Source organism: Crotalus tigris, unplaced genomic scaffold, assembly GCF_016545835.1.
Source record: "Crotalus tigris isolate CLP2741 ecotype Arizona unplaced genomic scaffold, ASM1654583v1 scf7180000023662.225785, whole genome shotgun sequence".
Classification (NCBI taxonomy): Eukaryota; Metazoa; Chordata; class Lepidosauria; order Squamata; family Viperidae; genus Crotalus; species Crotalus tigris.
In genome coordinates, this window is record NW_024100106.1 from 56,186 (window position 1) to 69,342 (window position 13,157).

Genomic DNA, 13,157 nt, shown 5'->3' on the forward strand with positions numbered 1-13,157 from the left:
AGACTTACAATGAAGCTACCGTTTTTTTTACATGAATGGAAGAGATCCTGAAAACTGGGTTACTCACATGTATTCTAAATTTTACCATGATTAATTTAGACAGCTCTTATAAAATTATAATAAACCTTGATTCTAGACACCAAATCTTGGTGTTCCAAATTCATTGCCAAAGCTGCAACGTACTTGGTAGAAGTGGTTTCTTGTTCTTCTTTCTCCTTTGCCTCTCCCAGCTCTCGAAGAGCTATTAAGAGGCGTTGATTCTGCTGCTGAAGTTCTTCAATGTTTCTGTAGGAAACCAGGCGCTGACTTATTACTTCAGAAGAGCTGCTGATGTCTGCAGAACTGACTTCTTCATCACGGATGACATGATTACCTCGGGCTTCTTCAAGCTCCATCAATAATACTCTTATCTTCAAACAGAAAAATAGATTATTCACCCTGTAGAACTCTATCTGCCATCAAATAAATACATATCCTCCATTCTTTCAAATTTACAGGGTATCATCTGTTATCCCACAAACCCATTTTCAGAGTTAGTCAAGTTTCAGGAATGTTTAGTTAGCATAATTAAATCCTAACTACCTTCCATTCTTTTTTGATGGTTTTGACATCCATCCTTAAAACCATCTCCAAACTGATCAAAATCATACCACCGTTCAGTCATTTTTGCTATCAAAATTTGACAATGGGAATTCTAGCTGTGGAAGGCTAATGGGAGGCCTGAGAGCTATACATGGCCCATAGATTATTCATTCTTGAGTTCGAATAACCAAATATCTCACTATTCCAGTTATTTTTCCTTTAGGTCAGGAATCAACTGATAGAAAAAATAGGATTTTTTTCATTCCTAAGCTTCGTTCTCTTTCCATGTCTACTTTCTCCTTTCCGAGCCTCTTTTGTTTAGATGAACTGTATTCCATTGGCAGGTTGGCTCAGTCAAGGGGCTCATCTACTGTTTCACCCTCCTCCTAGGGCAGGGGTCTTCAAACTTGGCCCTTTTATGACTTGTGGACTTCAACTCCCAGAATTCCTCAGCCAGTGTGCCTGGCTGAGGAATTCTGGGAGTTGAATCCACAAGTCATAAAAGGGCCAAGTTTGAAGACCCCTGTCCTATGGAATACAGGAAGTCTATTTTAACAAGGCATCTGGAGAGAACAGAGAGTAGAATTATATACAAAGCTTGTACTAAAGAGCTCAACAGTTCCCATTTACTACTGAATGAAAGGTTTACAATAAAAAAGCATTTATAGATGTGTGTATTGTTATAACTTCAATTAAGTGATGGGTAGCAAGTTAAGGACCACCTGCATTTTCAAATCACGTGATTCAACAAGAAATGGTCTAGAGAACGAACCTGTTGTGAAAGATCTTTGACCTGAATTTCAAACCTCTGATTCTCTCTTTCAAAGACAGAAACATGCTTGTTTGCTTTATCAGCCTCTTCTTGTAAGCGCTGGATTTCCTGCAACCCAAAGTTAAGCATGACTACAACTGAAAATTGGTCAATGCTTTTGAAAATCTTAGTATTTGCAAAAAATAAAGAGAAGAAAAATATTGATTCATGTGATCTTAACATATATGTTTGTATCAGACCAGGCAATAAATAGGTTTATGACGGTCAGTTTAATCCAGGGATCCACAACCCCGCCTACCGCCCATTGGGAACTGGGCCACGCAAGCGATGGAAGAGTGTGCCAAATTCCATTTGCACATGCAGCATGTGTGCATGGGAAAATATCCCCTTCCCCCCCTCTGCTGGCAATCCCCAGAGCCGGAAAGGTTGGGGACTGCTGGTTTAACTGACTTTCTTAGAAAGAGAAAAAACGAAAAAGTAAACATATTCTGTAAATGCTATATTATAGATTAGAACAAGCAAATTAAATCTCTCCATTATTCCAAAATAATGGCTCCTGATGATAACAGTTGCTCAAATATATAAAGAAGTAAACTGTTCACACTCCTGTATAGCTAATAGGGAAAGTGGTTATATTTCTGTCTTCATAACATCATCTCAGTCAACCCAACTATTACTAATCAGTATGCTATGACAAATATCGCTTACAAGTTTATTCTTTGTAATAAATAAGCATTACTTTTTTTACTATATTATACGAATGTTCACTAAAATCATCTCAAAGCAGCTAATATAAAATAACACCCCCTTAACTTAATAAAATATATGGACTGATTCAAATAATAGTAATCAAATTCAGAAGATATATTTTAAATTGCTTGTGGGATGCCAAGAGAGAAGCAGCATGCGTAAAGCACTTTACAGTTATAGAGCGTTAGACAAGATGGTTCTTTACGTTGTGGGGGTGAATATAGATAGCAAGGATGTAGCTAACTAAAGAAAATGCCCTCAGAGTTTGAGAAGACTCTAAAACAGGAGTATGTTCCATCTAACCCAGGGGTAGGCAACCTTGGCTCTTTTATGACTTGTGGACTTCAACTCCCAGAATTCCTGAGCCAGCAATGCGGAGGGGAAAGGGAGAGGTTTCCAGCTGAGACATGCTGGCTCAGGAATTCTGGGAGCTGAAGTTCACGAGTCATAAAAGAGCCAAGGTTGCCTGGCTACCCCTGGTCTAACCTATCAACATAGGTCACTGTTTATGTAATCAACATGGAGGAAAAACAAAACAACATAAGTAGATGGATCTGGAAAAAAATCATTTAGATTATACATTGATTATCTGTTCCAAATTACAGAAGAATTTTAAGGCGTCTTCAAACAGCACTGAGCCACACAATCACTGAAAGCACACAGGGCAAATCTTGATGAGTGGTAACACCATATGTTGCACTGCTTGTTTAGATAAACGTAAACATACTATCTACCACTGAAAAAGCAAGTTTGTCAGGAACAATATTAGCATTTGTATCTATATAGATGTACATATTCTTATTTATGAAACTTTTAAAGCGGAAACCTCTACATGAAATCTAAAGTGTTACCATCCACTGAAAGCAACATTTTCTTTTTCATAAAGGACAGGTCTAATCCCCCCAAATCTGTTTTCTGTGATCATTTTCTTAGATTGATGTATACTGTAAATCCTCCATAAATTTTGGTCTGAAATCAGAAGTTGATGAGTTGCCAATGTATAGTATATTGCTTAAAAACAGTATGGGATCCTAGAGCACTTTTGTAAAGGTTGTTACATTTTGTGTGTGAATCATACTGACCTTCATAGCTTGCTCAAGTTTAGCAGAAAGACTTGCTACAGCCTTTTGGGAGCGTTCATATTCTTCTCGCTGACGCTTCAGAATGGGTGCCTTGGCTTCTACTTCCTGCACTATTTCATCCAAATATTTATTGATCCTCTTATTCTCTAATTTTTCCAAAAGCAGCTGATCCTGAGCTTCTACATAGGCATTGTAAAGCTGTAGTAAATAAATAAAAAATAGGAAATAATCTTGTCCAAGTTTTTATCCCAAAAGACCTTTTCAATGTATCATTCACTTATGTGTTTGAAGGGCTTAACCATCCTATATAATCAATCTGGACTTGTTAGCCCCCCTAACAGCCTATACACAGAGAGAAAGAATCTAAAACAGTAACAAACAATTTATCCAAAATGAAGTACTTCTGTAAATTATAATCCAGTTTTAAATATTAGTAAAAAACACATTTATTACTAAAGAACACTAGGTTTATATATATTTTCTTCCTTTTTCTATGTGGATTATGGGCAGGGATATCATATGAGGATAATCCCAAATACTCCTTGTTGACAATGAAAAAAAAATCTGTTTAAACACTATTCTTGGGAATGTTGTTACCATAAAATACATGATCTTGTAAACAGTACAAATATCATCGATTTAATTCCTACCTCAGTTAATTTCATACCAGGCTTGACCACTTTTGCAACAGCAGCAGCTGTAGGAGACATAGCTGCCAGCTCATCCTCTGAAAGTATGGCCCCTAGAAAAGATTAAGGTCCCAGCACACTTTTAAAAGGTGATCATTAATGTAATAAGCAATCTAATTAAACAATCTTCCTCTCACATATTTTTACCATATTAATTGTGCTCAGATATCCCAAACGACACCAGCTGCATGGAATGAGCCTAATCCTTTTTTCTATCCAATGTGCCGCTGGAAAGATTTCCGAACCCTTTGTATGGTCATTCCAAATGCTGGTTAGGTTTAATGAGGATTAATTTATGGAAATTTCAAAGATTAATATCAAAAAGGTTACCCATGATTGACATTAACTACTAGAAGCTCTTGGGCAACACGATATAGCAAATTATATTAACCAAAAGCTTTTGAACTTCTCCTGGCTGCACAACAGAAGTTGGAAAGAAGATCCCCTATGTCCAAAAAAAAGCCAAGGTGCTCACGAAACAATCTTAAACTATAGTTTGAACGAAGACATTTAGGAAACTGTGCAGACACCACTAATTAGAACTATTCAACAATCTTGATTTGAAGAAGAAAGAGTGATATTGCATTTGATTTAAGGAGGTATGTGTACGCTCATGGTACAATCCAAATCATCTCTTTCCCTTGAATCCAGATCTTTGCATCGCCTTATTCAGAGGTCAAGCTCACCTGTACTTTTTCAATTAATATAATTCTTGCAAAGTACCAATTGAGATTATTAATTTATACACTAAAAAAACTAAAAATGGCCATGAATATTGCTCACAAATGTTCCTGCTATAGCAAGGGGAAGACAGTAATTTTAAAAAAAATCACACCTAGGACAGTAATTTGTTTTCAAAGTATTTTTAGCTATTTCATTTTTAGTACTAGAATCATAGTTACTGCAATGAAATCAATTAACCAGTTAACGTTAATGTTAAGTGTCCCAAATTTTAAACTGTCCCTTCCCTAGAAGTTACCAGACCTTTTCGCTTGGTAGCTGAAACCAGATCATTTGCATTGTCCAATTCTTTCTCCAATTTGCTAATCTTTTCCTTCAGTTCTTTTTCAACTGCAGCCTTTGCTTGCTCCATCTCAGCCAAACGATCCTGTGTTTCTTTGTTAGCTGAGAATGGCAGAAAAATACATTGACAGCAAGAGTCACATGCATGTTCGATGGAAGATCATGCGATTCATGACAATAAGGCAGATATTTCCAATACAGCCTCTTTAGTAGTCAACTAAAAGAAAGACCAAAATATGCGGACTTGCATTGTTCAAACAGTATCTTCCCTCTTTCCAATGAAAACAGCAAATATCTTTTGAAAACAAGCAAGTCAAAAACAGAATAAATTAAGGTGGAAAAGGAATTTTATGATGTTTGGGACTATGTCTTGCTCTATCTATCTATCTATCTATCTATCTATCTATCTATCTATCTATCTATCTATCTATCTATCTATCTATCTATCTATCTCCAAAGATTTTGGGGTGGGGAAGTGAAAAAAATTTCTGAACTTTAAGCCAACACTGATTTTTAAAATGTTGCTTTATTATCATTTTAGACAATAACAATCATTCTGACAAGCCATATTTTGGCAAGACTTATTTCATATTGTCCTTCTTTGGCATACTTAAAGTAACTTGGGGCCTAGATTTGATTTTCAACAAATGTTAATTGGCAGATTGCAAAAAGCAGCAAGGACAAGTGATAAAGCCTCAAGCAAAATTTGAAATTCTCCAACGATATAATCCTTACCTTCACCAGCCTCTTTGAGAAGTTTGTGCAGCTCCTCCACAGCTTGAGTCAACTCATTACTCTTTGCTTCCAAGTCATCCGCAGCACTCTAAATGCAATGTATTGTAACTGAGCCAGTCATATTTACTAAGAAAAAATGTGCAGTTCTTTAAAGGTTAAAGCCTATGGAAGTGGACACAGGTTGAAACCTGTAAGATACTGCTGGGAACATGAAGTGGAATTTGTACAATATAAAAATCATAGCCCCAGATTAAAGTCTATGTGTGTCTGTTTTTTAAAAAAATATATTTAGGAGACATGTGTTTCTATTTAAAGCAGATTATATGGAAGTGTTATCTATGACCTGGCAATTAGTAGTAACATTCAAATATATTTGTCATTATGGCATTTGGCATGAATTATTCAAGATCATACTGGTAACTATACACTATAAAAGGGGGTCTTTGGCAATTTAGTACGTGAAGTAGATACAGATTAAGCCACAATGCTTCAGCTGAAAAACAATTTACCAAAAGAAGACAGTTGCATTTGATTGTCTGGTATATTTTTCACTTCCCATTAGGAACTATAGTCCATAAGACTGGAAGTGTCTCACTGTCCACAAATTATCAATATGACAAAGTGACTGTAGTCACAATCAGATTCAATGCTCATTTTAATGTTTCTCACTCTCTTGAATGTTGGAAAGGACAATACCTTATAAGCTCAGATACTACTTCTAAATTCTGTCCCCATTTCAGCATTACCCATCGTTAATCTTACACTGTACAATCATCAGTTTTGACAAGTGATTATTTTTAACCGTACTTTGGCACCAATTTTAGGCAAATTTTTGCAAGCAAAATCTTGAAAATTTTAAAAATTAGTACAAGTTAATACCACACTTTGCAAAGAACCTCAAAAGCTAAATACTGTAGAGTAGTTATACCAAATAAAATAAATCCTGCCTGCAACTAATACTGGATTCAAACATCTGATAAATAATATTGCTTTCAGTTGAGTGTGATTCTTAAGTCCATCCATTGTACCTTAATATTATGTGAATTAGACCACAGCAGTTTATTCAATGGCTATAATTAAAAACAGGCCTAAGTATAAACCTGGCCATTGTAAAGCTCATCAAGTAATTAGTACTGGCACTTCACGTTTATCATGTTAACTATAATTAATTTAATAAAGAAAAAAGAGGGGAAATTCTCATGGAAAATACAAACAGTAACACCAGATATTTCACATACGAGTTTAATTCCTTTGTCTCCAGTCCCCACAAGCCTACTTGAGGCGGTTTCTACCATTTTCAAGCTCAGATGGTGTCAAAGCCCCTATACTTGGAGCAGAACTGGAATCAGCAAGCATTTTTCTTCCACGCTGAATGTATCATGAAGGCAGAATTTACACATTACATTAACTGTAAAATGATCTGTCCTTTAGCTTAGCATGTTTTATGGGCCCAGTTTATGTAATTTGAATACCACAATTTATGTCAATTTATAGCTTGACCCATATATAATTTAAAGCTTATCCAATAAATAATTCCTAGCGGCACTATTGTTTTATTGCAATGATAAACGTACCATTTAAAAGGACAGGTTTCCCAATTTAACCAACTGGAATTGGGATTTCCCCCCACGGTAGCAGTTACTAATCAGCCCCTATGGTTTTTTTTTTCTATTTTGGACAGGGAGGGTGGAGGACAGCAGGGAAACAGAGGGATCACTGGCCACCAGCAACCTAATGGTAAATGCATGGAGCAGTGCAATTTGATACCACTGCTGATCCAAACTGATAACATGCCTCCTCACAGGACTATCCTCTTCTAAATACAGAAGATGAAATCATGAACAAATAGCAAAATCATACCTTATATAAATTAGATAACTTGATATGAGCATTTAGTTCATTGTGGAATCTCTCTTCCATACTAGCTTGTTGCTCTTTTGTCTAAAAAAATTAACATACATGTTTAATCTCTAAAGTTCTAAACAATTAAAGATAAAACAACCGATATATTCTTATACTCATAAAACAATTCAATACTTTAAAAATCCTGAATACTTTAAAATGGAATAAAGGATAAAATCTTTAACACTGGTAACATGAGTTAGTTTTCAACTAATTTTCCACCAACTGTTGCTTCCACGTATTCTGAAATGCCATAGTATTTAGATAGACATGATCTAAATGTGCCATATGCTTCACTGCACTTTTCCAAAAATACAAATAGTCCTTACTTACTGACCACAACGGGGATTGGCAACTCCGTCACTAAGCAATATAGTTGTAAAGGGAAGCATCACATGGCTGTGCCAACCTGAGCCGAGGTGGCGCAGCAGTTAGAATGCAGTACTGCAGGCCACTTTAGCTGACTGTGTTCAGCAGGTCAGCGGTTCAAATCTCACCGGCTCAAGGTTGACTCAGCCTTCCATCCTTCCGGGGTAGGTAAAATGAGGACCCAGATTGTTGGGGGCAATGTAAATATATATACACATTGCTTACTGGTGTACACCGCTTAGAGAGTGCTTGCATTTAAAGCGGTATATAAATCTCATAAATAAATAAATAAATAAATGTTAATTCAAGCTGTGGTTATTAAGTGAGCCATCACATGATTATAACTCGCAATTTCCTGCTGGCTTCTCCATTGACTTTGGAAGCCAACTGGGAAGATTGCAAATGGCAATCAAGAGACTCAGGGGATGCAGCAACCGTTGTAAATGTGCGCCAGCTGCCAAGTGCCTGAAATGTGATGACATGACTGCGAGCTGTGATGGGTGCAATATCAAGGACTGGTCTTAAATCTACTTTTTCAGCCCTGTTGTAATTTCAGTTACTGAACAAGTGGTCAATAAGCAAGGACTACCTGTATATGCATAACAAACCACTAAAAGCACTTCACCTCTGAGACTATATACATCGTTTCTTGGGGGGGGGGGGAAGTGGTAAGCTTTAAAAGATCCTTTATAGGAAAAGTATGAATGAAAGCAAAGCTGTCTCTCTGGTTTAATGTTTCCCCAAAAAAGGCCAAGCAGTTATATTTACCTCTTTTAATTTTTCCAAAAGATCCTCCACGTGTTTTTGCAGATTGTTGTTAGACTGTTTTAGTCCAGTGACTTGTTCATCCAGTCTAGAAACCTAGGAGGGGTACAAAATAAATATAAATAATTATTCTTAGATTTATGAGCTTTCCAAGTTGGAAGGCTAGAATAAATTAGAATATTTTATGTACAAGAAACATTTTCAGTTGTGACTTTGATTGATCTGCCTTAAAAGGGGTCTACAAGTCTAAGCACCCGATCCGCCATAGTAATATTGATTGATTGAAAACTGATTTCCTCTACCTCCTCTTTCTTGTTCTCCAGGCCACATTTGAGCTCCAATATTTCACTTCCTTTTTCTCGAGCAAGGACCAGAAGCTCATCTGTTTTGGCCTTCAGTTCAGTATTCAGCCAAGCGTTCTGATTCTGCAATAGCTCCTTTTCTTGTTCCCACCTCTGCTCACGGTGCTGTAAATATAATTTTAAAGTATATGAAATGTATTTATTTCACACTTTTTAAAAGTGCAAAAGAAGTTGCTCAAAGATATACAATGCAGAACAGAAGCTCTATCAAGATAGATTTGGGGGCACTTCATATCAATCAAGCCTATGCAGTTTCTTAATAGATTTTGTATGTTTTACACAGAAAGATATCCAACTGAACTCAATGGCTTGGTTCACACATATTATGATATGTCTGATGCTTAGCTAATTCAGTAAACTGTGGTTAAATAATTCTTTGGGCTATTTATGAATGTATCAATGAGGATTACTTAGGTATGTACTGTATATAACTCAAATAAACTACTCAAACACAATCCTGCTGTGACTTATTATCCATTTTTTAAATTTTGAACTTGCCTATCTACCTCATGCTGGTTACAGGCACTCTTCTCTATAGCTTTTGTTCTCTAAGAACAAGCTACTGAGATTTAGTGGCATGATTCTGACCCAGAGGAGCGTGGAGGACATGAAAAGAACAAGCAAAGCAGGAATTTAAGCTTCTGAAAACGTTAACGTGCCTACTTAAAAAAAAAAAAAATCAAATCAAAAGGAATGAAGCAAAAACCCAGGGCCCAAAATTTCAAACCTATGCTCTGTGGTAATATCACATTACTACCATGTTTTAGCTTTAAATAAAAGGGCAAATGTCATAAAAATCCTCGATTCTTCATAACATAAAATGCTTCAGTTGTGAGAGAATCATTATAGGGTCTTAGATATACCTAACTTTATAGCTGAATAAATGAAATAAGGTATTAGATATTAGAAGATCTGTGATAACCTCCTGTCTACAGCTGAACACTAACAACTTCCCAATACTTACTTTTACAGAAAGGGCTGATGTCTGAAGCTCATCCAGTTTTAACTGAAGCTCTATCTTTGCAGTGTTTGTTGCTGTAAGTTTCTCATTCAGACGTTTAACATCCTCTGCAAAGAAAAAAACACATATAAGATGTATCAAGATGATGTTAAAATGCCCAAAGTGAGCTAACACAACAAACGTTAAAATCAACTTTCTGAATTGAGCCTCATACATTATGTACCAGGGGTAGGCAATCTTGGCTCTTTTATGACTCGTGGACTTCAACTCCCAGAATTCCTGAGCCAGCATGCCTACCCCTGGTATATACTGTAATGTGTTGGTTGCCTTTTGTGGCATTTCACATTTTTTACTGTTCTCCTTCCAGGTCTCACAACATTAGATGTATATGATACATCTGATGACACTGAAATTTAACTACCAAGGTATAATCTATTACCCTGGCTTCCAAAGCAAAATCTCTCTTGACTGCTTTCCCACATACTGCTCATTCTCAACAATCAAACAACTTCTTGAGTGTTTCCTTCAACAGAATCAATAAGCAATTTACTGCACAACAAAGAAAGAAATCTTCTCTTTGACGATTTATTCCCAGTGTATTTATTGACAGAATTTGTATGTCTAGACGTGTTATTTTTTTTTCTGACAGAAATTATCATTTTTGGCTGGGAGGGGGAAATGATTCCTTGGATTTCTGCAATACCTATCATCTCAGGTTATCATTGAAGACTTTGGGGTGGCAGTAAACAATAAGAGCATCCTGTAGGACAGGCATGTCAAACTTGCGACGTCACATGACATCGTATGACATATCGCAAATTTTTCCCCATTGCCGGCAATGGGGTGGGCGCAGTTTCAGTATGATGCATTCGGCCCGCGGGCCAGCAGTTTGACATGCCTGCTGTAGGAGGTCATGTAAAACTGCTGATAACAATTGCAGCCATGGAAAAAGAGTTAACTCTCTGCTTCACTCTTTGCCATCCTGGTTGCTAGATTTAACACCATCCCTGCATAGAAGAGGTTTTGTCCATTTGTCCAGCTTCTGTATTGTCTCTTTTATACTAGTATGCCAGGTTGACTTATTAACATCTCCACTAACTCATTTTCACCTACTCCAGATATTTCTAGGAAGGTATCATATTTATTGCAATTACTTTTGCTACTAAATACTTAACTAGCAATTATGTGAACCTCAATACTTTTTATTTATGTAGCTCTGCAAAATTCTTGATATTTATAACTTCTTCTATTGTTTTCTAGTATGTTTGTTTGCGGTTTTGGCTGTAATTTTTTTTTTTTACCATGCAACCATTTTGATATCTTTCACAGTAGTAGTTTGAATAATATTCCATATTATTTCACCTGACATTTACAGTAAACATTCAAGTTCACTTTCGATTGGTCTCTAAAGTTTAGCTCAAAAAAGAATTAAACTTCTTAAATGGTTGCCAACTTTACAAATTCTTACTGTCAATTTAATCTCTGTGCTCTATGTTCTTTTTAAGACACTGAAGGATTGAAGCAGTCTTGCAACACAGCCTTTTACCATTTAAATGTTCTAGTTCTTGAGCTCTTCTTTCACTCGTCCGGACTAAATCTCTCTTCTCTGCTTCCAATTCTTCTTTTGCTCTGGTGAGCTGACTCTAAAAATAAAAAGAAAACAAGAAGGAATAGATTCATTCTCTGTTGCTTCTTAGGGCAGAATCAGAACCCAAAGGACAAAATAACCAGAAATTAGGTTTAGACTTGATATCTAGAAACCATTCTTAACTGAATAAGCTGTCAGCTAGTGATGCAAACTACAACATAAAATGGCAAGTTCAGCATTGCTAAAGCAGAAACTGAATCTGTCCGAACACTTCTAGTAATTTCTGCACTGGGCAGGTTGGATTTGAGTTTTAAGGTCCTGTCCGGTTCTAGAGAGGCATAAGATATGCCAATACTGCACTAGTTACTACAAAAACAACTTCAGTATTATTGCTGATGTCCAGTAAGTTTGATAATTATGAGAATTTAGGTGGAGAACGAGGGAATGATTACAAAAATAGAGTTGTGTCTTAGTCCAACTAAAAATTCTGAAGACTATTTCTCTAATCTATGCTCTCAAACCAATTATTTCATGGGTGTCAAACTGCTGGCCTGCAGGCCAGATGTGTCATGCCAAAACCACGCCCATCCCATTGCCGGCAATGGAAAAAAAGTCACGATATGTCGTGACACGTCACGTGACATTGCGAATTTGAAACCCCTGAATTATTTGAAGAACTATCAGCATCTTTAGGAATTGTCCCAGATCTAAGATCACACATCACACAGAGATCCATCCAGCAGTAAGAACCTGTACGTACAGTGCCTCCATCATTATGTAATGCTATACTATGATAATATATTGGGCTCCATTTCTACTATAACTGGGTGTGGTAAAATAACAATAGAATAAAGGCGATAGTCTTATGAATTGAAGTCAATGATTATAGAGCAAGCCTTACACTTTACAAATTTGATTACATGAAAATAATTTAATCCCAAACTGATTTCATCAGATAGGTAAATGACTAAAACTTTTGGAAAATGGGGCAAAATGCTGCATTTATTTATTTTAATAATAAATAATTTTATTATTTAAATAAAATAATTTATCCATTTACCCATTCAGCAATTGTATAAAAGTGGCAATATTCCAAAACAAAGAAAAAAATAGCATGGCTGTAGAACACCAAAGATTGGATAAGTTGCCTTGAATTTCTACTGCTCTTTACCAATTTTCAGCGGGTAGGGCCAGTCTAATCTAATGGTTAATGTACCAGGCTAAACACGAGGAGACTGTAAGTTCTAGTCCCGCCTTAGGCATGAAAGTCAGCTGGAAGACATTGGGCCATTCACCCTTTCTCAGCCCAACTCACTTCACAGGGTTGTTGTTGTAGGAAAAATAGGAGAAGGGAAGAGTATTAAGTATGTACACTGCCTTGAGTTATTTAAAAAAAATAAAAACAGGATTAAAAAAATACAAAATAGGCACAAATTATAAATTCCAATTCTGAATGCTTCTTGACACAGCCCCCATACCTGTATGGCCACATTGTGATCTTGAGCACCTTCCAGTTCTTTGTTTTTCTCATTTAGCTTCTTCAATTGCTCATCTGTAGAGTGTTCAAAAAGAAGGCT

The 13,157-nt window shown here is 36.3% G+C and overlaps 1 protein-coding gene across 2 annotated transcripts in view; it reads right to left on the bottom strand.

The window, feature by feature from the left end:
* TPR (translocated promoter region, nuclear basket protein) overlaps nucleotides 1-13,157 on the bottom strand; it is a 58,884-nt gene that overhangs the window by 42,325 nt on the left and 3,402 nt on the right. For both annotated transcript variants that reach the window (XM_039320616.1, XM_039320615.1), the window contains exons 3-14: nucleotides 13,059-13,132; nucleotides 11,539-11,635; nucleotides 9,996-10,099; nucleotides 8,972-9,136; nucleotides 8,673-8,765; nucleotides 7,494-7,574; nucleotides 5,634-5,721; nucleotides 4,860-5,000; nucleotides 3,837-3,928; nucleotides 3,187-3,384; nucleotides 1,355-1,462; nucleotides 184-410 (exon numbers count right to left, since the gene is read on the bottom strand). In XM_039320616.1, the coding sequence (XP_039176550.1) occupies nucleotides 184-410; nucleotides 1,355-1,462; nucleotides 3,187-3,384; nucleotides 3,837-3,928; nucleotides 4,860-5,000; nucleotides 5,634-5,721; nucleotides 7,494-7,574; nucleotides 8,673-8,765; nucleotides 8,972-9,136; nucleotides 9,996-10,099; nucleotides 11,539-11,635; nucleotides 13,059-13,132 (1,468 nt within the window). The remainder of the gene's footprint in view (nucleotides 1-183; nucleotides 411-1,354; nucleotides 1,463-3,186; nucleotides 3,385-3,836; nucleotides 3,929-4,859; nucleotides 5,001-5,633; nucleotides 5,722-7,493; nucleotides 7,575-8,672; nucleotides 8,766-8,971; nucleotides 9,137-9,995; nucleotides 10,100-11,538; nucleotides 11,636-13,058; nucleotides 13,133-13,157) is intronic.